The following is a 24,057-nucleotide window of genomic DNA, read 5'->3' on the forward strand; positions in this document are numbered from 1 at the left end:
ATCTGTAGCATTCCAGTTACTCACTTAAGCAACCCCTCCATTATCTGTGAGCACACGTGTAATTCATAAGACAATGATGTTCTTGGAGCTATTATATATGCAACCCTTGTTTTAACTGCGTGCTTACCAGTTGCTTGTAATATTTCTTCTTTTTTTTTTTTTTTTTTCCACAGCCTATGAATGGTCATCAGAAAGAGAAAGAAGTGATTTCAGGTTACTGGGGTGCCACCTCTAGTGAAAAGCAAACTGGGGAGGGAAGTTCATATTCAGTGGAGGCTGCAGCATGTACAGAAACAGCCCCAACAACAATTTCCAGTCATTGCCAAACACTAGAAGAGATTCAGCAGAGGATGTGTCACAGTGGCAATGCAAGAAACAAAGCTAAGGATTTTGAGTATGGCAAAATCATGCATAATATTCTTAAATATTTTTTTAAAATTAAAGTTATAAATACAGTGCATGCAGAGTACTCATTCCTCATGTGAATTACTTTAAATGATCAAAAGGTAAAGGTTTTACCTTTTATTTAATGTTCTGGAAGTTAGTTTCTCTCTTGATTTACTCTTTATTCAGTAGTACCTGAGTTAGCCTATATGATTGCATGCTGTTACAGACTTCCTTTAAAAATCAAATACATTCACATTCTTAGCTCTACTATAAACATCTGTTTATATAAACAAGAGAGTATTTTTGTTGATTCTAAGCAAATCTTTTGTCAGTAAAATTCAGAAATCTGCTTCTAAAGACAAGCAGGATCTAGAAACCAACATATGCCAAGAAATAACTCTGAACAAGGATAGAAAAACTGAGGAGAGAAGGAGCAGGAGAATCAAAAACAAGCTGAGTAAGATATTGTCTGGTGTTTATCATACAGATTATTTTTTTATTTTAACAACTATACTGAATCAAATTAATTCCTAACCTCTCTAATATGTTGTGGATGGATTTCTCTTAAAAAGATGGTACAAACATTTTAATAATTAAAGTTTCCCTTACTTGTTTAAACCTACATAATGGCAACCTAACAGTTGACTTGTTTGCATAAACTCATTAAGAATCATGAGAATTTTTTCAAGATGCAATTTTTATCACAGTGTTAAATATGAAAAAATATATTGTACTCTGAAAAGTAGAAGAAAAACATTTCTATGCAGAGTGAGAATATAGATCCTTTTATACATTCATGTATCCTTCAATAATCTAGTATTCTGTGAGCAACATGATTACAAGGGCAGTGCCATCCCGAAGAATTGACCTATACAGAACAGTTTATTCTATTTTGGATGCCTGCTGCTGTTATGCTGTCTGTTGTAAATATAGGATTATAGGGCCTTCACTGCCACTGTTATCGAGCACTCTTGGAAGTATTTTTCCTTGCAATTTCCTTTGTCAAGTAGTAAGATTGGTATTTTTCATCCTTTGAAAATACATGCAGAGAAATGCTTTGCCTCGCAGAAGAAGTGTGTAGGAGAATACAGAATTTCCTCACTTAAGAGATCACTCCATTACCTTTAAGATTGGGGGGTCTTAATTTTTTGTTTGTTTGTTTAAGCCCAGTTAGTCTGGATTTATCTGTGCACGTACAATCAGTTAAACAGCTTACAAAGAAGTATTTGAATTGTAACAGCTACATTATAGATCTTAGAAAATATGAATAATTCTACCTTGGATTAACAACCCTTCTGTTTTGCAGGGTTTTAATTATTTAATTAATGGAAGCACCATTTTAATGAGATGTGAAATTGTATGACTAACTGCTTGTCTATTCAAATTGACTTACTAGTTTCCACTCAAAAAACAAGCTATGGGTTTTTTAGCATGATTTCTGCAGAAAGAGTTGTACTGCCTATAGTGGTAACTTTTTGTTAACCCAATCTAACAATTTTACCTCCCTTTTGCATCAGACCTAGTAATCAAGAATCTGTAAGTCATCTTAGTTTGGTAATTCACTGAAAAAATAGCTCCACAAAAAGTTTAAGTTTGGATCAGCAGGCATCAGTTGTTTTGCACAAGGTCAGACACAAGGAAGGCGGTAAGGAAGGCAAGGTACAAGTGATGTGAAATGGGTCCTCCTGAAGTAGCAAGTTAAACTGGGTTAAGTGTAGCATGAAACTGTCCCTTGTTCTTTGTATGTCTGTGTGGTTCACTCTCTCCTGAACTGCCTGGCTAGGTTAGACCAGCTTTGACTACAAACTGAAATGATTAAGGTCTTGCAAGGCTGAAGAGGTAGAGGTGAGGGACTGCCCATGTCCTCAGCTGAGAGAAGGTTTTGGGTAAACCCATATCTATTCTATATATAGGTATCTATGTATCTACCTATATATAGGTTCTAGAAATCTACACAGAGTCAAAAACTTAAGGTTGGGAATTAGTCTGAGCTCACAGTGTCTCACCATGCACAAAACAGCGGAGAGTTGTGAGTTTGAGCTCTAGGAGAACTATGTGTTTTAAGGTCATACTTAATATCCATTTCTGGCACTCAGGTGGAGTTTTAGGGCCAGTGAGCTGCATCTGCTACAGCTTGTGGAGAAGAACAGTGTATGTAGCCTGCAGTCCCCAGATTTTTCATTAGTAGATCGATGAATGGCCTAGGCAATGCAGTGTGCTGTCTTGCAGGCAGTCCTGCTGTCCTTTCCTTCCTCCCTTCTCTCTTCTCTCCCTGTTTTTCAGACGAGGCAGTAGCGAAGATGCTCTTCTCCACAATATGAAGGATGCTAGGTTGATACTTCTGGTGAAGTACAGACAGCTCATCTATGTATTGGAAATTATTTCACCCAGTCTGAAAACTGTAATGAGTGAAAAGAGGAGAGAGCATTTGTTTTGTAAAACAATAAACTAAAAGTTTAAAAATAACATCTTTTACATTTTATTTTTTATGTTTAGGTCTCGTATCCCCGAGGAGCTGTTCACCTTTCTCTCTTTGCAGAAATGGCTGAGCTTGTTATGAAGTAGCAGGGCAAACTAGTCTCAGGAAGCTAATCTCAATCACTATCCTAGTGTAAATACTCCTTGCTCGTGAAGCAGAGATTTTAAGACGTAAACGAATACAAAAGAACTGCTGATAAATTTGACTTTAAAAAAAAAAGATAAATTGGTGAAAAACTGGCTAGCTGTTGAAATGCTCATCTTGTAATGAACTGTAACTTAGAATAGCAGTTTTATCATCCAGTAGGAAACAATGCACTTTGAAAAAATGTCATTAAAAAGGAAAAAGTCTAAGCTTAACATACTTTTACCAAACCATATTTCTGTTTATTCAGTTCCGTTGGAGGTTTGGTATGGAATTAACTATAGCATCTTTTATGGAGTGGTATTATTATTAAATTGGTAGTTCATTTTTTTGAAATATTTGTTTCTACTAGATTGAATGAATATATATATTTTTTTTTCTCCAGAAAGCTTATTTACTAACTGTAAGCAAAGTGAAGCTGAAATTACAGAGGAAAGGTATTTTTCTGTTCAACTTATCTTTTACATTATTTTTCAGGACAGGAAGCCCTTGCTCGTACTATAAACCCTGGTAGCCCCATTTCAGTTTCAACAATGAGAAGGAGAAATACTTATGGTGAGACCTTACTGCATAGAGCTGTTGCTCGTCAAGATATAGACCTTGTACGTAAGATAATAAAATCCCATGGAAGTGTGAATGTTCGGGATTATGCTGGTAAGTTGCAATAGTTTTAAAATACTATTTTCAAAACAAGTATCTACCTATAACTATAACTAATAAAAGTGCATATTATGAGTTCGTGCAGTGGAAAAGGCTGTAGGTTTGTTTCTAGTTGGCAAATTATTAAATTTCTATTGGTTTAACTTGATAATTGTTCATGAGAAAATATATAGACCTATGTATAACTATATTAAAACAGGAAATTTTGTGGAAAAAGTAAGCAGTTAAAAAATTACAAAGTGATGCAATTAAGTGTACTTAGCCTTAGTTCAAGAATCCTGTGTATGCTTATCACAAAACAGTCCCTTAATTAAATAATTAATGTACTGTTTTAAAAATATTTTCTGGAATGTATCAATAAACGGGGTCAGCAGCAAATTTCAGATTTCTACAGCATAGTACTGGTGTTTTAGCAAACAAAATGACTTGTGATAAGTATTAAATTCTGCTAGAGGTAGATGAGAAGATATTTTCTTGGTAAGTTTCAAAGCCACCTGCCAACAACAGGGAGATATTGATAATGTGGGTTCAGCTGTAGCCTCTGTGTGCAAGTGAACTAAAGTGCACTGATGCCAGATGTTGGCATCAGAGCTGCTTCCATTTTCTGCCTGTGCATCTTTTGCCAGGCCACTGTTTCTTCATCACTACTTTTTGGTGCAAAAGGAGCACAACTGTACAAAATGTGTTTTGGTTGAACTCCTAGAAGAGATGAGGGACTTGACCTGGTCCTGCTTCCTTCTTTTTTAGTGAAGGTGGTGCAGTCAGAAAGAAGTGTAGTTGCCAGATTTGTGCCACTTTGAAATGCGCTTTGATCTCACCCTCTTTTGGAATCATTGTTCTGATTATTATATTCTGCCTCAGTACCTTTTCTCTTTCTTTAAAGCCTTCCAACAGTGATTATCTATATTGCAGCATAGTATTTGTCCTTATTCGTGCGCTACAGTACTCTGCTTCAGTACCTTACTGAGTTCTTGTGTGTTTCTTTTTTTGTTTGGTTGGTTGGTTTTCCCCTTCCTTTTTATTTCCTGGACGTCAGTATGTAGGATATAGACAGCATGGTACAGATAGCGTCAGTGTGAGTCTCAATTTATGGTGCCTTGAGGGAGCCGAAAAACAGTTCCAATGCAACTCATGTTTCTCCTTCATCTTGAGCATGCATGGTATCCTTGGAGAATCATGTTGCTAAACTCTAATGATCATCAAGTGAACGTGTTGCACGTTGGATATTGCAGGGGCAAATACCAGATAGAGGATACTCTTTTTCTGAGAGAGAAATAGGTACTTTCCACTTATTGAAACTTTTTTATCCTTTCCTTAACGGATTTCAAGCTTTTGCTCCAGGATATCGAGTTACTAGAGTTCCTAATGAAATAGGCTCTATAAAATGTGAATGTTTTACAGATGATCCTGTCAAAAAATGTTTGTCTTGAAGCACTGCTGGCATTAGACAGTGTGGCCAAAACTTCGTTGAATTTCAAGCATTCAGGAGCAAAGCCTAATTGTACAAAATTTTTAGGCAACCTGATACATCATCTTGTGCCCATAATAGACCCAATTCTGTATAAATATACAGTATTCTTGTTTGCGTGGTGTACAAGAGAGCCCAAAGAGTTTCCCTTTCCAATGAAATTAAGATAATTTTGCTTAATGGGAACAGAACAGTCTTAACAAGTCTAAGTCACTTATTAATTTGTGTATTTAGTATGTGAATGAAGCCTACATAACCTCCTGATAATAGAATATGGTTGAAGAGTAAGGCTGTCCATCAAATTGTTCTTCTGGAGGGCATGCTGGTTTGAGAGGTGGAATATAGGAAGTGGAAGATCCTCTGTCTTTTTTCCTTCCTTTTCTCACCTTAGAAAAAAACTGTTACACAATGAATGTTTAAGTAGCTGATACAAGGCTATGCTAAGCCCAGTTCAAAGGATTACATGCCATCTTTTATTTTTCCTCAACACCTCCTTCATGAGTAAATTGTTCTGTGGGTCATGAACCTCATGTCTTGATTTAGTTCATATAGCTGGGAATGGATGGGGAATTTCAGTAAGGATTTTTCACTGATTTATTTGAAAACTCGAACCATTATTGGATAGTCTTAAAAAACATTTTTGTTTGGCAATAAAGACTCCAGGTCTTTATTTTATCTCTTCTTTCTTACCCTTCAGCATGGCTGTGTAAATAAAACAGTGCCATGAAAAATTATCTTGTTCTTAAAATAGCTTATACATTTTATTCAGGGACAAATTACTAACATGTGGGTGTAATAATTTTTACTCTCTTCCTTCATAACACCACTATCAAATATAAAACTAATATTGTTACAGCAGCACCTGGTTCTTCAATAAGTGCAAATTTTGACAAAAGAATGAGATTTCCCAATCCTTGTGACTTTTTGATAAACATTTCTTCATGCAACTTACTGTAAAATGCCTCAAGTTATATCTTTTCAATATATCCGCTGAAATAGTTATAAAACAGACAACCTAAAATTGACCTAAATGTTAATAAATTATTTCATCCAAATGTGAAATACAGCATTTGCTTTTTCATAGGCTGGACTGCACTGCATAGAGCAAGTATGAAAGGCTATTATGGGATAGCAAACGAGCTTTTGAAAGCAGGAGCTGATGTTAATTCTAGACAAAGTGAAAAAATAACACCATTGCAAGATGCAGTTAAAGAAGGCCATTATAAGGTATATTCCAAATTGAACAGAAATTATGGTTTAGAAATAGATATTAAAGTTGTTGTATCCTGAAGGTCACATAATATTTTTACATGTGGCTGGTCTTTTCAGATTGTGGGTGAATTTAGGAGCTTGCAAGTTGTTTCTGCCCAATTTCTCTTCAGACCATTGCATGCTTTGCAAGATTTGTCCAAAAGTAGAAATCGTTTCTCTACCTGTTTAGGACAATGGCTGAAGTACTGAGGAATAGACTGCTACTGTTTAATACTTCATGTTTCAGTGATTTTATATCACCTTGCAGAATAATTTATGACCTGAACATTCTTCTGGAGTTTTAATGACTTTTTTTTTTTTCCCATGATTTTGTAAACATGCATGTATGGAATGCAGCCACAGCTATGCACAGGCACTTTTTGTCTATTGACACATAGCATGGAGAGTTATGAAGACATGGCTTTATATTTTGCATGGTCTTATTCAGTGACACTGAATAGTCAATGTGAATTAATTATAAATTTTGTTGTCAAATACTTTGGTTTCATAAGCCTGTATCTGAATTGTGGGTCCTCTTTCAGTCTGTCAGTGCTTGCCTCTGCCTGTATATTTGTCCACGTTGCTAGGGTGGCCCAGATTTCGGTAGGAATTCTGTGTGTCCCTTTTACCTTCCTGCAGTTTCTTTCTCTGTAAATGCATATATGCTGCCTAATATTTATTGATTTCCAAGATTTTTGTTTGTTTGTTTGTTTTTTGTGAGGTGTAATAAGTTTTGTCCCTAAACATTTGCTCTCTTTCTGTTTCACAACTGAGATAAGAGAATCTGTTTCTCCCCAAGTGTCCCTGGAGCGAAGAGGAAGGGTGGACTTTAGGTTAATAATTTTCCCTGAAACCTGAGAGCCCCAGGCTTGGTTTTCAGTTTGTGGATCACAGACTCTTGCGGGTTCATGAAATATTTCGAAGTTCTGTGTCCAAGGCTATGTATGAAGGACTCTGCATCTTCGCAAGTAATATTTAGGGGTCAGCAACTTGGATGATATTGGAAGAACACTGATTTCAGCTAGGTCACCTGGAGCATACCCACATCACTCAACACAGACCTGTGTTAGGAGTTATGTGAGGTGATATGGGCACAGGGAGTGGTACTACATGGTGGCACTGTATTTACTCAGGAGCAGTAAAATTGTCTGCAGTGGTCTGTCAGACTTAATTTCTGTTGCTTCTGACTAGCAGTAAAATAGTGATAGTGACTCAGTAATATGTATTTTGGTAAAATAGTATTTGGAGCTGTTTCTGTCAAAGCTACTTTCTCTGCATGAAGTTATTGTAGATTGGAAATACACTTTCGACTGCATTATCCCTTTCTGCACTTGCAGTATGGCAAAATTTATTTCTTATTTCAGAAAAATGGTAAGTTTCTGAAAGACTTTCTAATAGTATAGCTAAAGGGGAAAGTATACAATTGTGATGTGTAGCTAAAGATTTCATTAAGGAACAAGAGTTCTCAGCATTACTCATTGAAAAAATCAATAGAGTTGGGACAACTTGTGAAGCCCAAGAGTTTTTTTGCTGTGAATTGAACCCTTTTTTATTTGCTCTGTTGTCAGGAGAATGTACAAATTGAGAAAACTTCACTAGCAATTTTCTTGGTAGCAAACTGGTTACAAGTATGAGAGACTTTAAATGTGTGTGTGAAGGATGTGAGTCAAGCTCAGTCTGAAATGATAACACATGCTGAAGAGAGACAGGCAGAGTAAAACCACACTATTGCTGGAATAAGACTACAGGGTTATGCACAGAAAGGAAATCATCAGAGTGTAGATTTCCCGTGTCTTGAAAAAGTATTCTGCAAAGGTACATGGAACATTTTGCTGAAGTGTTAATGTATTGAATAACAACAGTCAGGCTCTATATATGTACCGACATCATGATGTGGGTAAGACCAGCCAAGTGGGTTTCATCTGACGAGATGTATGTTGCACATCTGAAATAGCTGTCACAGTTTCACTTTGCAGTAACAGGAGTCACAATAAACACACCTAGAACACAATTTATTTTATCCTGGAGTAGGTATCTGAAATAGATAAGCTGACTCCTGTCATAAATTCAGTGGTTATTTTCTACCAATTAAGAGCCACAGGAGTATGAATCGTACCCTTTATTTTTGGAGACCTTGGCTTAATGACATCAGGTTAATAATTAGAACAAATTTGTAAAAATGAAGAAGACTATAGGATAATGATGCATCTAGGGTAATGCTTGGGGTATATTAACTAGAATAGACCAGGATTATTTGTCATAGGCCTTAGGTTTGGTTTTAGTTGCTCATGTTGTTAAGTACAAGAGAGAGAAGCTTGCATAAGGAGGGAGTGTGGAAAACACTGTTGGAGAAGAAACAATCTGAAAAGTTTATTTTTCTAGGTGGCAGAATTATTACTTTGGTATGGAGCTGATCCCTTAATAAAAAATGAGATGGGAAGGTGTGCATTAGATGAAGCTTCTGACCAGTCTATGAGGAAACTGATTGAACGCTATGTACAAAAATCCAGAAGACATTCAGTATCAGGTAGGAGAGAATTGTTCTGACATACCGTCACCACTACATGGAGAGATTCAGAACATCTGTTGCACTGTATTTCCTTAATCACTGCTAGTAATTCCACGGGCTTTACTGGATGATGCCTGAGTACCAGTGAGCACTCCTTACTCAGCACAGTTGATTACACATTGTCAAAGTATAAAAGGTAATAATATCCAGCTTTTTCTTTTCTGCCTTTAAATTTGAAGCAAAAATGTGAAGCACAATAGCTGTTGCTTAGTTAAGTGTACGATGGGGCATGGCTGAACTTGCTGATGGTTGAGGTATGGCTTAGAGCTAGAGATAAAATTTGGTTCTAAACTGACGTAGAGGCTGCATTTTGAAGCATCCGTAAGATGACAAAATGGAGGATTTAGGATTAGATCTAGATCTTAGGGGTTGCCACGCCTTAACTGCTAGTGTTGGGTGTGGGAGTAGGGTAATACTACTGTAGGTAATAGATAGTGAGCTTGCAAGGATTCAGTGGGTGAACATTTTGGCTAAGGTGAGAATTTGATCTTCTACAGTCTTAAGAACTAAGTTGAGAAAAAGGTTGAGAAGAGGCTGCTTGGTCAGGGGCAGGTACAAAGATGTGCCACAAAATAAGACTTGATTAGAGTTAGAATTAGGACTGTTGGACATCAATGGGCCAGTGTGGGCTGTAACATGTTTAAGTCTGGAAGGAGTCTTCAACCCTTAGACTATTACTGTTATTGCTCTTCCATGTGGGTGGTGATGAAGCCACAACACATAGTGCAGTGGCAACCAAAAGAGACTTCATGGCCTTGGGAAGGTTAGCAAAGGAATCTGGAGCACATGTAATTTTTCCCTCTCCCAGTTGTGAGCAGCGACACTGGAAGAAGAAGATGGGCTCAGTCTATTAATGCATAACTCCGTGGCTGATGTCACCACCACAATGTGGGTTTTTCGAAAATGGGATGGTCTGTATGACGCCAGGTTTGCTGACATCGGATGGGGTTCACCTTTCTCAAAGGGGAAAGAGGGTCTTTGCTCACAAGCCAGTGGTGTGCGTTGACAGAATTTTAAACTAGCCTTGAAGGGTGAGAGGGTAACATCCGGCTTGCCTGTGACATACAGTGAGATGACACACCAGGGTTAGAAGGACAGGGTGTTAGTGAGGGCTAAAAATACTTTCAAAATAATGGTTTAGATTATGGTTTGGCTTAATCAGTGCTCAATAGCTGGGCCATTGGTCTTAATTTAAGACTAAGACTGGCAGGATTGAGTGGACTAACAGTGATCCTAAACCTAGGGTTAGCATCTGGCATGGCAGATTCCCAGAAGTGGTGGAAGAACAGTTGCCATGCTGTGAAATGCCTGTTAAATTTAAGGCTGATTCCAGCATGAGTTGCTGGGTGAACCTTAGGGCTGGGGTTGGGCTTCATATTGCAGTACAAAGTGACAAAGGATGATTAGTTAGATTTTTTTCAATATGATGTGGCAAGTCTAGGTTTAAGAACATATTGGCCAGAAGTAAATAGAGTTTGCATGAATTAAGTAAGTATATTGGTGTCTAGGGTAAGCTCTTGGTAGCTGCTACAGTCTTTTTATGCCATTTCGTCAGCACAGCTGGAGCACTAAGGCATCAGCAAGGCACTGAATTGGTACTGGGGAATGTTCCTGCCTATTTTTACACCAACGACTTGTCTTTAGCTACTCCATTATTTTCCCTGCCCAAATATGCTATACAGGGAAACATGAAAGCTAGGCTATCATTCCACCATCACTGGCTTCAGAAAAGCCTCTTGGGGATCAGGAAAGCCTATTAGAAGTTAAGGAAATGCAGTAGCTCCTCTAAGTTTCAAAAGAATTGCTCAGGTCAGTAATCTTCAAAAAAATTTGGAAGCACAATGTCATACTTTACTGTCATCTGTCCTGATTTGTACAAGATGCCATCTGCAACAAAGATCGAACTCCAAGATTTTAATATGTATTGCATATATTGATACATTTTAGATTCTAATAAAAGCCTTATGGCTTGATAATTTTTCTGGATAGCTAAATGTGGTAAGTATGGTTACACGCAAGAGTATGGTCACAAGATGGTATATATGTAAAGAATTATGGTATCTTTCAATTCTCGTTTCTTTTTGTTTTTCATTTCAGGTGGAGGTGACTCAAGAAGTAAGTTGAATACTCTAAGTGCAGAGGATACAGACCTGCACCAGGTACATCATTACAAAGAATCTTGATGTTTATTTGATGCTAAACTATTAAGGGCTTAGTAACAGTCTTCACTAAACTAAAGCAGATGTCTGTTTCTGACATGTTTCAAAATCAAAACATAAGGTACAAAATGCTTCATACCCATTAGGGACTTAAACAGAGTAATATTCAATGTCATACTAATTCTTTGGCGAGCAGTTGCTGATCCTTATTGGTACTGGGATAAGCTGCAGTGTCATGAAGATGCAAGACAGAGGCAATTGGCTGCCTTTCAGGGACAGTGGTTCTTGCTGAGTTTTTGCAAGTGCTGCAGAGGTAATTTACAATAAGCACAGTACATCAGTGCCTCCTTGTACTTGCAGAAACCTGACTGAAACTGTGAAATGTTGCCTGACTTGTAGCAGTAGGATAACTGTTTCTTGTCTCTGTTTTGCAGTTGCATAGTAAAGGGTTAGGGAGCCACTGTCTTGCTTGTTCTTGGTTATACAATCATGCCCTGAGACTTCCGTAAGATGCGGGAGGAGCTTGTGCCTTGCAGGAAGGCAGGACACCATGATCAGCCACTTGGGTCTTAATTTGTTTGTGTATAGCACTACAGCGTTTGATACTAAAAGCTGTATTCTCCCCCTCATGTTTTCTCCTCTTTGAATACTTATAACTGGTAATTATAATATATAGTACAGTCTGCACATACACTTTTTTCTTGCTTCCTAAATTCATGTGGTTATGATATTTGTCCTTGTTACTAACAGTGGTGCAGTCTCCTGCGTCCTTAGAAATGTTATGCTATAACAGCATGCGTGATGTATAGTCTTAGATTGCACTTTAAAACATTAGTCCATTGTTGAAGGGTATTCTCCAAGTGCAAGGTGTTGTAAATATTTAATTGGGAAAACCTGTTACTGTGGCTGTGTAACTGATGATTTCATTAGTTGTGTGAGTTGTAGCAAAGTTTGTGTTCTGGTTCTGCCTCCAGATACAGAGTAACCGACAGGATAATTCTAGTTAGTCATTGGCCTTTGGAGTAGTTTTGTTGTGAGATTGCCGTAAGTTAGTTCTGTGTGGTTTTACTATGTTATTTCCCTTTCTTTCTAACTTCCTAGAGTCATTGCAGACAGGTTTGCCGGAAATGTGAAACTGTAGCTTATATAGTTTTAATTCTTTAGAGGCAGAGCTTTGAAACCAGGTCAGTTTTCAGAAAGAAATAAAAGTGTAAAGCACTTCAGTAATATTTGTTGTTGGATTTCACCCATTAATTTTTACACTTTCATAAAGATATTTCTTAGTTCCTTAATTTCTTTGTCCTGCTGTTTTAAGAAGCTTCACAGGCAGAGGAAATCAGCACAGTTTTATTATATAGTATAGCAATTTATCAGAAAATGAAATTAAGTATATGGCATGTTTTGTAGATAAAATTAACTGTGGATGGCACAGTTCAATATGATAATACTAAAGCATCAAAATAAGTCTTGCTAAAAAGCAGAAAAACAAATTTGGTGAAATATACAAAAAATAAAGTTCTTCAGGATTCTGAAGGTAGAAAAACAAATTTCAAAACAAAGTTCAAAAAAAAGACAAATAGATCTGCTAGTCTCATAGTAGAGGCTACAACCAAGAGTAAAACTATTCAGAAGTAATGTTTCGTGTTAGATGGAACCTTGTGTTTAGGTCTGCTTATAAATCGCTGAACAATTAAATTACAGAAAATGTGTTTTCCTGATGCTGGACCTAGTGAAATGTGCCACACTGTTGCTGTTTCTCATGATGGTTACACTCCAGTTAATGCTGTAGGTAAAGCTGAGCTAAGTCAAACACGATTGCAACAGGAACATGAATTCAGTAGTTGCAGTAGTGAAAATCCATTTACAGAAGGAAAGGGCAGAACTGGTTACTGTTGTAACAGGGGAGAAGATCCCTGGTTTGCATTGCCCCGCATCAGTGGTTTCTAGAGAAAAAGGGGCTGCCCAAAGTAGTCAGACTGCTGATTTAAGAGAACTTGATTCTCAGTCAATACTTAGGTGCTTTGACTTCCTCTCATGATGTATCTGTTTTAAAGTTGTGACAAGAAGTCAGGAGGTATGACAGTGATCAACATAGTCTCTGGCAGAGTAACAGTAGCAGTTTGAGTGACAGGAATCTAAATGCTGATACAAGAACACCTTCAGAACCAATTATTTCTTTGAAAAACTTGACAAATCAAGTTAAATCTGATGTTAATGGAAACAAATTTAATGGATCTGAGACTCCCTTTGCATTTGTTCAAACAGAATTCCTTACAGACAGATTATTCAGAACCAGTGTGTACAAATCTTGTGGATTCAGACCGCACAGATTTACTACAACAGACTACTGTAAATGAGGTGCAGAGCATTTATACTAATATATCTGAAGATGGAACCAGCTGCATTGAACAGAGACCTCAAGCAAATGCAGAGACACTGTTAGCACGTGAGCTTTTAGCAGCTACTAATGGAGAAAATGTTTCTGGAAGTCATTGTAATTCTACTACTGGTGTACTAAGCACCATTGAACAAAAGGCTCCACAACCAGAGAAAGGAGGGAGGATCCTGCTTAATGCAGAAGAAAGTGCTGCAGGATGTCACATGGAAACTGAAAATGCGACTAGTTTAGAGACTGAGTCTATAGCTTTCCAACTCCATGAAAAGGACACACTTCAAATTAGACAAGAGGATTTCCAGGAGACTGACTCAACACCAGTTTTACCTTTTGGTGTTAATGCAAATGACAAGTCTCCTTATTCATTTCAGATTGTGGAAAATATGCAGAAAGAAACCTCCCAGAAAGCAGGTGCTGTGTTTTGTTTGAAAATAAGTATTTTATGAGTTGGTTGTAAGTGGTCTGTGTATTTTATTAAAAAAAAAAAAAAGCACAGCTGTTGGTCTCCAGAGAATGTATTTTGCCGTAAATAAATAGCAGACACATGGAATGTGTTGTGGCATAGTCCAGTGTGTCAGATTAACTAGTTAGTAATTTTTGCTTTGTGTTTTTGGGGGCTGTTTTATATCCAAGTCCCCATTGTATTTACCAAAATGTGTCGTTACAATAATAAGAATGAAATTCTGAAGTATGTTATTTTTTTTTAATACCTAAGAATCAATATAGGTCATATTTTCACAAAACAATCTTTGTGTGGTTTTAGATTCTCAGTACATTAACATATGGTGAATAGTGGATAAAAGATTTATTATGTTTAAGTATTTTCAAAAATCGAGTGAGTTACTGCAGGCATTTTTAACCTAGGCTAGTTGGTCATTTTGGCATTCATTTTTATATTAATTATAATTTCTGAAATTACTGAGCATTATGCCATTGATACTCTTAAGTTCTTTTGTTAAACCAACAGATGGAGTGTTAGCTGGAGTGAGTGGAACAGACGGCACTGAAGAAACCAGAGAAGGAAATGCAAAGACCAGCATGCTTGCAGAGTTTACTGAAACAGAGGTGGTCCAAACTAAAAGAGTAAGATTACGCTCTCAGGAGACAAGCCAAAAGGCAGCCTCATTTTCCAGTAGCAGCAAAAACAAGCTTTCATCTAATCAATCACAATTCAGTCAAGCATCAGAACAGCAAACATCCAAGAAATCAGGTGAAAAGTTAATATTTTATAAAAACATTGGAGTTTTGTTTTGGTTTGGGTTTTTTTCCAGACATATATGAAGAAGGCACAAGGGAAGGTTTGGAAAAATATGCACAGTATGTTGAGCAAATACTCTAGTGAGTTCCAAATACTTGAAATATTTCCAGAACTTCTGTTTTACAGAACACACATACTTACTCCATTTTATTTATGCTACATTCTTTAGTCTTTCAGCATTGTGGTTGAGAGGATGCAGGATCATAACCAAGAGCTTAAAATAACATTAAATCGATCCTTGGTTAACTATGTTGCATAAATGATATTTTACAATAACACTAAATTGGTCCTCTGTTAACTATTTTACATATCACAGATCAAAGAAAACATATCTTTCCATATATTTGGCACACATATATACATTTATATTTTATAGACTGTATCCTCATCAGGCACAAAACAGCATAGGCTCTGATTATAGGAGGATAAGGACCTAGCGTCCTCTGCTAGGTATATTCTCTTCTGCCTCCATGTACAGCTTTCCTTTTAGCAATTTCATGCCATGTCTAAGAGTTGCATTTATCTTGTAGCCTTACTGTCACAGCAGAGCCCTGGTGCAACTGATTACTCATCATCACCCCCAACTATTTTTCACTTAATGCTTTTTTAGTAAAGCTGGCAGTCATCTCATGTACTTTGGTTGTTTCTGGAACCAGAGGACCATAGCACTCCACTTACTAAAATCAAAACCTGTAGTTCAGATGGGACCCCTTCTCTCTTAAAACTTTAAAACGTAATTTATCTGGACAACTAATTGAAAAATGTTTATCCTCATTTCATTTTGCATTCTGCTTGTGTTGAAAAGAACTGTGTCATTAGAGGTAGCTTTGCCTTGTTACAGAATAGAGTATTTGTCTTTTCTGATTGTCTTAGACAATTCTGTCATTTCTCTCTAGACCTTAAGAGTTTGGGAATAATTTTTTTCTGGTTTTGACAGATTTTAAAATAATGCCACCGTAGGACTTTAGTTGTCTGTGACTATCTCCTAGTATTCTTTTGTTTTCCACAGCAGTTTTCTACAACTCCTTATTTGTATTTGCTGCCATTCACATCCCATTCTTTCATTTCTCATTTATTGTTGCTCTCTAATTCCCAAGACAGGTTAGTTTTTGAATCCATGCAGCTTTTTGTCTTGAGTGTGGGATATATTGTGAAATACCTCCTAGGTATTATTAATGTTTTTCCGCTGACATTTCTTCTTCAAACAGTTTAGTTGTAATTGTTTCCAGCTCCGTGAAACTTTACCGTTCAAATAACTACTGTGTCAGTGTAAATGCATGCTTTGTATATAAATACATAGGAAAAGGTGGTTTATGTCTATGTAGGTTTATAGAAGTATGTGTGAATGCATGTGTATTTGTTTGTGGATATAGTATTTGATTTATTTTTTCCAAGTGTATGCAGAAAAAAATGTAGTTTCCTCCTTGTACTGCAGCTGTGTGTTGCTGGGGTCTACTGGTCAAACTTTGGTTGCCTTTGAGTGGCATGTAAATGAATTCTAGCATTAAGTATATTGTATATATTTTGAAAATCAATAGGATTCATGCCCTGCATCCATTAAATGCTTTTAAAACCTTTGTACATAACAGCATGTGTACTTAAAATAACACGTATAACAAATACATGTGCCCACCCAATCACACACACATATGATATGGACAAATACATTATCATGCATACTGTCAGCGTACTCATTTGTTTATCTCTTTTTGTTGTTTGCTTAGTACCCTCCTGCTCCTTGGCGACTTGGTCTATATGCTGACTAGTATTATAAGTTGCATCAAGGACTCGTCAGCCAAAATATGCAATCTCTGTAACACGTGCCAAAAAACATCCAAGAAACTGTGTGAAGTTTCTGCTAATTCTTTTCTCTTTGATTGTCACAGTCTTCTTTCTGTTCCTCTTCTGCCTTCATCTGTACAGAAAACTGTTTCTTTTTCCTGTCTCAAGTGGTTGCTAGTTTTCAGCCCATCTTAAGATGCTGCATTTTGAGTTTCTGGACTCCAAATTCATGTTTTCTTTTAGAAGTTGAAGGGGAAAAAAAAGGAATAGATGCTCTTTGTTACTTACTGCTCTCTACTATTTGGCAATGTCAGTACTTAGCTTTCCTGTCTCCAAATTGGTTCCTTCTGATGTAGAAATGCCTTTTTACTTCATTCTTGAAAAACCCTTGACATATCTGATATATATCATCTATTATTGGGAGAATAAACATTGAACATAGAAATTATTCCTTTCCCTACAGTTGTTTTTTTTCCTGTATCTCTTGTATTACTGCTTAGTCTTTGTAAGAAGGCCTGTGTGCATTAATACTTTTTTGTTTTGTTTTGTTTATATTTTTGCCCCCTATACATACAGTTGTGATTTAAAAAAAACTTTATTCCATACATATGTCTTACATTTTGGTCTCCTCTGGAATAGCATGTCACAGATTACTTTATCTCCCTAAAGAGATTATTCAAGTAGTACTTTATTCAGCTAAAAATTAGTTATTTCCATTGTCCCAAGAGAATGTTTTTGTTTGAGAGGTGATGTGAGAAAGTATAGCCCTTTATACAGCTGGAGGCATTAATAGTTTTGGAGATTGGAGCAGTGACATTCAGATTGCAGCAGAAAAAAAGTGTAAGATCGGATAATGTTTTCTGACTTGCGGGGTTTTCAGAATTTTTGCTGTTTCATGCCTTTTCTTCATTAACCGGCTTTTGTATCTCATCTGATTGTTCCTGTGTCCCAGTGGTATTCCTTATATTATTCTGTTCTTGAATAAAAATATTTTCTTCTTCAATGAGGCAGTGTTACTTCCATCTACAGTCAGTCACTTGCTAGGCTCTCAACATTCCTATTCTGATTATACAGAAGGAAGGTACAAACAGCTTGCTTCTGTTCTTTTAATCTGTGGAAATAATTACTTATAGACCATTTTTGAAGTATTCCAATGTCTTCTTGAAGGAGGATGTCCTTGAAGTTGTTGAGGCATGTCAGCCTAATGTAGTCTGATTGCTGGTTACTGTAATTTCTCCATTTTATCTTCATATGTGTACTGACTGACTGGACTTAGTATTTGTCAAGTCGCTGATCTTTCCTGCTCATGACCCACCTGGCAATTCATTCCATGGAGAACCAGTATTTAGTGATTCATATACTAATGTCCCATTAGGCTTTTGCAAATGTTTCCTAACAACCATGAATAAAACTGTTGTGCATGACAACTTAGCTGGAAAACTTGGCTGCAAATGAAGAGAAATAATTGTAAATATTGCTAAGGTTCATTAGCTTAATGGGCTGTTGTGCACTTTTTTATTCCTCCTATGTCTCTAGAGAGTCCCTAGGACATTCTTCCATGAATCAAAGGGGAAGAAGCGGAAGAACCAGAAAGCAGATGATTGCTTTGAGAGTTCAGACCCAGAAGCTTTTAGGCAAAACATAGTACATTAGTTTACAGAAAAGCACACCTCAGATTAGAGGGTTATTTTAATAACCTGCCTCCCTCTGTGTGCACTAGAACCTCAGTTTTCATTTAAAAAAGAAAACTCATTAAGCCTTCTGTTTGCAAGTAGGGTATGGGCCAAGCACCCCCCGTGCAAAGAAGGCCACTTGAATGCTTTCTTACAGATGAGAGTAGCTTCCAATGAGCTCCACGCTGCCACAGTCTGGCTGCAGCATTGCCTGAACAAGCTAGTTTATAGTTAGCATGGATATATCCTCCCTATATGTCCGTCTTTAATAGAGTTGCACTATGTCCTTCATGTTGTTCCAAACAGTCTTGAATGACAGGTTCAGTAGTTTACCTTAAAGGAAACCTTAGAAAAGCAGATCTTCTAGAAGGTAGGAGAAGCCTGAAGAAAGACAGCTGTCAAATCATGGGTGATGTTTGAAGCAATGGATACTGATAACTGAAAATTATTTGAGAAGACAGCTTGTCTGATGAGAAGAGGAAATGCTTGGGATGCAGAAACTAATTGTTCACAGGAATAATTAAGAAGCACATGGATAGGAGCTGCAAAATGCTTATTTAAAACATTACACTTCCTTTTTTTGGTTGAATTACGGATTTTCAAGAAATCAGAGAGAGAACACAGTGAACCTCTAAAAAATTTGATAACACAACATAATAACAGCAGGAACAAGAGTTTAGAAAAGCTGTCATGCATAGTAGAGCTTTTGAAGATTTATGAACCCTGTCTTTTTGGTAGCAGTTTGGGAAGATGGGATTGTCTTTACTCTATATACAGAATCAGTACATTTTTAATCTGCTTTTTCTTTGTATCTCTTAACAGTTTGATGTGTTTATTACTTGAAGTGTTAGAATTAGGACCTGTCTGATAATCACATCATAAAATTTAAAGTGGATGTTGTTTACTTTGTGAACCAATAAAAGGTTTAAATCAAGTTCATATTTACAGTGATGGGTCCAATCTTGCACAAGTTTAATTAAAAGCCAGTTCATCTATGTCACAAGACATTAATCAAAGATTTGCAGTCAATCCATAGGACTTTTTCACATCAAAGCTGTAGAAATACCTTATGCAGAAACCTGTCTGTTCCCTGATACAGAGTTAGGAACGGAAAAGAGGTGGTCAAGTCTTGCCTATTATATAGTTTCTTAAATTACCTTTATGTGTGTGCTTTATATATTTAGCAGGCATGCATGGCAACTTGAAAGCAGCCCATGGAGAAATACAACGTACCTCTATACGGTATAAAATGTCAACCTTGTTACCTTTTTGTTGATCCCTAGTTCATTGTACCCTTGTTAAGTCGTCTAGATTTGAACTGTAAATTCTTTTGCATAGGGTATGCTTGTGATCTGAGCTGTTAGGCAGTACCTTTTAACCTTTCGATGTAGTCAGGTAATGTTATTGAATAATCAAGGCAACAGTGTTGTAGACCTTTACATTAATTCAAGTGAGTTATGAAGCTTAATTCTTTCTTTATAATGAAACATTTTTTGTGGTGCCTAATGAACACCCAATATGTGTTTAGAATCCTCCCTGTCTACCAGAAGAGCTGTAATTTTGCATGGCACCTGTAATACAAGAGCTGGAGGAAAGACCAAGTGGAGGAAAAATGAAAAAGGAGAAAATCAGCTGCATATTGCTGCCAGGAAAGGAGATTTGTCTTTGGTGAAAACTCTAATATCATCTGGAATTTGTGTCAATGAACAGGACTATGCAGGTTGGAAAATTCCTCTCTTATGTGCTTGTTTTATGATACAATTTTATATAGTTTACAGTATTTACAGTGTTATATAATTTGTGTAATTTAAACACAATTATGGAATCCTGAGTTATTATGTAATTGTGAGGAGGAAAGGAAGTCATGCAACAAGTGCAAGCACAATCAGTGAATCCCTGGATTTTGTGTCTCAGCATGGAGGTAATGCAGTCTTTTCTCAGCAGGAGCATTAATCGGGTTTTGCTCCTTTGCTGAGGAGCACTTCTTTGGAAATACGTATGGAAAGCAGACTTGAAAGTTCTGCAGAAAAGCTAATGCTTATGCACATGAATATGTATACATGTGAAGCACATTCACACAAATTTTATTTCCTTAGAAAATGACAATAAAAATCAGATTAGAAGATTTTGTTTTTCTTTTTTCTTCCTGAATGTATAACACATTTCTTGTTTTATAGTCTCAGAATGGATGGTATTCTACTCTGGATATCTGGCAGACTTGATACTATAAAATACCATTGGGATTAGAAATGAGACTATTAGTATTATGCTTCTGAGTTTTTAGAGTCTTGCCACTCAATTGTTTTGTTTCTTTTATTGTTTTTAGTGGGGTAATAGAAAAGTAAACAGGATTTTTCTGCTTAGTATTGGATAAGTTTTTCTCTAAACTGAATTACACAGGAAATTTAATTTACTTTGGAATTTCAAGATGATTATTTGTATGAGATTTATCTTAAAGAGAGTAGTCCATTGCTCACAGTACAGCAAATGCAGCAAAATATATACTCACTAATTAGTGATCTGAGAGGATCTTTCCAAATCAGATACATGCATTATGTGTCATCTTGCTTTTATTAGGTTGGACACCAATTCATGAAGCTTCCAGTAGAGGATTTACTGAAGTGATCTTAGAATTACTCAAAGCTGGTGCTAATGTTAACAGCAGAAGTCTGGATGGTATTTTGCCAATACATGATGCTGTTCATGGCAACTATTTGGAGGTACATTTTTCTTTTACATTACATTTCCCGAGCCTGATTTACAGCAGTGGGTCAGCAAAGCAAAATCCTGGTTTAAATAAGGAAAGTCAAATTTACTAATACCATTTTAGTGTAGATTTGCATTTAGGAAATAAACCCATATTCTTGAAATTTAACAAAATTATAGAAAGAAACATTTTTCAATAGTGACAGTTGAAATTGTGCAGTGAGTTGACTTTTTCAGTCCAGCAGACAAATCAGAAAAAATGAGAAGGTCCCCATATTTCTCTCCCATGTGTTGGGCTTTTAAAAAATAGTACTGAAATCGAGCATTCTCAATTTGATCATCTAGTTCCAACCACCCTGCCATGAGCAGGGACAGCTTTCACTAGATCAGCTTTCCCAAAGCCCCATCCAACCTGACTTCGAACACTTCAGGGATGGGACATCTACAGCTTCTGTGGGCAACCTGTTCCAGTGTCTCATCACCCTCATTGCAAAAATTTTTTGTAAGAAAAAAAAACAACAACAACAACTAGGCCTGCTGTTTAAAAGTCAGCCATTGTTTTCGTTAACCAGTGCCTTCCCATCCAAACCATTCTGTGGTACTGTAGATCAGAATAGGCTGTTTCAGTGGGAAAGAACCTACAATGATCATCTAGTCCGACTGTCCAGCCACCTCAGGGCTGACCAAAAGTTAACGTGTTATTATGGGCACTGTCCAAATGCCTCTTAAACACTGACAGTCCTGCGACATCGACCACCTCTCTAGGAAGCCTGTTGTTTGACCACCCTCGTGGTAAAGTCCAATCTAAGCCTCCCCTGGCAAAGCTTTAAACCATTCCCACGTGTCCTGTTACTGATTTCCTGTGAGAAGAGATCAGCATCTCTCAATTTCTCCTCTTCAGGAAGCTGCAGACAGCAACACGGTTGCCCCTCAGCCTCTTTATCTCTGCACTAGGCACGAACAAAGTCCTTAGCTGCTCCTTACAGGACAAGCCTTCCAGCCCTTTCACCAGCTTTGTTGCCCTCCTCTGGCTGCATTCAAGGGCTTCCACATCCTTCCTGAATTGTGGGGCCCAGAAGTGCACACAAATAAACAAATTGTTGTTTTGAAACAATGAGTTCCAGGGAACTAAGTGTAAAAAGCTTATGCCAGGTTGAGCCAAGCATACCACTTCTATTCCTGTCAGAAGAGTTGATAATTCATGCCATTTGTCTTTTCTGCAAGGAAAGATAAAATGAAGGGGATGATTTCTGAGTCATCATGCCAAACTATCAGCAGGGTTCTTGAAAATATATAAGCAATTATTCAGTATTGTGGGGGAAAACCAATGGGGAGGATTCTGAACTTAAAGAGGATATTGTCTTTCTGATAACTTTGTGATAGTTAACAGCCCTCTGAATGTAAGAAAGAAGAAGAAATGCTAAAGATGAGAAATTATATGTATGCAAATTCTTTACCATCCAAGCTCTGATGTCATCAGCACTTCCACATGATCCGAATTATGGCAGGAAGATGTGCCAGGGGAGGTTTAGGTTGGACATTAGGAAGAGGTTCTTCCCCCAGAGGGTGCTGGAGCACTGGACCAGGCTCCACAGGGAGGTGTCACAGCCCCATGCCTGACTGTTCAAGAAGAGACTGGACAACACCCTCAGACACATGGTGTGAACTGTGGGGTTGTCATGTGCAGGGACAGAAGTTGGACTTGATGATCCTTGTGGGTCACTTCCAACTCAGGACATTCTGTGATTCCTAGCATTCTATGAATTGTAGGGGTAGATGGTTCCACTGATGCCACTCATCTCATTTCCACATTTTACAATTAAGCAGACTTGCAATTGATTTGGAATTTGGAAAAAAATCATCAGAGCATGAAACCAAAAAAACGAAAACCACTATTAAATGCTTAAAAAGAATCCACTTCTCTGAACTTTTTTCTTAATACAATTGACCGGTTCAATTTAATTTAGATATATGAAGTTTTGTAATTGGTCTCTATGACCATACTATGAAGATAGTAGGTTTAATGGCAAGTTATTAATGATTTGTGTATTTTAATGGAAAAATCAGAAGTGTAAAATACAAGTCTGTATTGATAACAGCCAGTTAAGCTTGTTTGTTTAGTTGGGACTGCAAGTGTAAGAGGTTTTAGAGTATCTTATTTGTACCTTTATTATTTGGGATTTATGATAGATGCAACACACTTATTGTATTATAAGTCCATGACAAGAATTATCACTAATAATAATAATAATATATATAATAGGCAGCCAGGATTCTACTAGAGCATGGAGCAAATCCCTGTGAGAGGGATGTTTCAGGGGAAAGTGCCTTGGATAAAGCTTGTGATGATGAAATGAAAGAACTGCTGAAGTCTTACGGTGCTATGGACTCTGTACTTTCTCTTGAGACTACTGAAGTTACAGGTATGTTGGTTTCATAATGTAAATCATAGGATTATCCAGTAGTCCTAAAGAAAAAACTGCATATTGGAATGTTGCTGATTTGTGGAGCTGAATATTGCCTGGCACTGATATTTTTAACTCTGCTAACTACTGAATTCTATTTATGTATTTATTTATTTTCAGAAAATAGTAGAGATAAGGGTTTTTTTTTTTTTCTTCCTGAGAAAATGAGGTATAAGGACATATTTGGCTCTTCAGATTTTTGTTATTATCCATACTTCCTTCCATAGGAACATTGTGTTTCTGAAAGTGGCAGCTTTAAAGACTTGCTTTCTTATGCTGTCTAAATTTGATGTCATTTGCATGTACAAGATAATGTTTTATGATACGTTTTTATGATGTGATCTGCCAGTGCATCTTTGTAATCTATATAAGCTAATCTAATATATTCTAATATATTATGCTCCTGCAAATTACTCTTAAATTCAATTTATTTTTCTTAATTGTGAAGAGAGGAGATATCCCTATAGGTTAAGAACAAAACGTCATTGTTATGACTACTTTGAATATGATGATGCAGCGTTGGAGCCACAACATGAGAAATACAGTTTGGTAAATACAGATAAAAGTTTTGTTAAACTGCTTCGTAGTGTAGTACTGTGTAGTGACCTTTGCTGACTGAATAACATAAAAATATTCTTTAAATAGTTAACCCTTTAGAGTG

General features: G+C 36.9%; 1 protein-coding gene across 1 annotated transcript in view; it reads left to right on the forward strand.

The window, feature by feature from the left end:
- Positions 1–24,057, forward strand: part of ANKRD31 (ankyrin repeat domain 31) — a gene marked incomplete at its 5' end in the record, with an annotated part of 64,338 nt that overhangs the window by 16,702 nt on the left and 23,579 nt on the right. The window contains 12 exons of the mRNA XM_082074206.1: positions 174–394; positions 720–844; positions 3,488–3,664; positions 6,223–6,365; positions 8,772–8,916; positions 11,056–11,117; positions 13,383–13,923; positions 14,480–14,722; positions 19,754–19,945; positions 20,803–20,945; positions 23,195–23,354; positions 23,845–23,945. Of these exons, the coding sequence (XP_081930332.1) occupies positions 174–394; positions 720–844; positions 3,488–3,664; positions 6,223–6,365; positions 8,772–8,916; positions 11,056–11,117; positions 13,383–13,923; positions 14,480–14,722; positions 19,754–19,945; positions 20,803–20,945; positions 23,195–23,354; positions 23,845–23,945 (2,253 nt within the window). The remainder of the gene's footprint in view (positions 1–173; positions 395–719; positions 845–3,487; positions 3,665–6,222; positions 6,366–8,771; positions 8,917–11,055; positions 11,118–13,382; positions 13,924–14,479; positions 14,723–19,753; positions 19,946–20,802; positions 20,946–23,194; positions 23,355–23,844; positions 23,946–24,057) is intronic.

Source organism: Streptopelia decaocto, assembly GCF_964273445.1.
Source record: "Streptopelia decaocto genome assembly, chromosome: Z".
NCBI lineage: Eukaryota > Metazoa > Chordata > Aves > Columbiformes > Columbidae > Streptopelia > Streptopelia decaocto.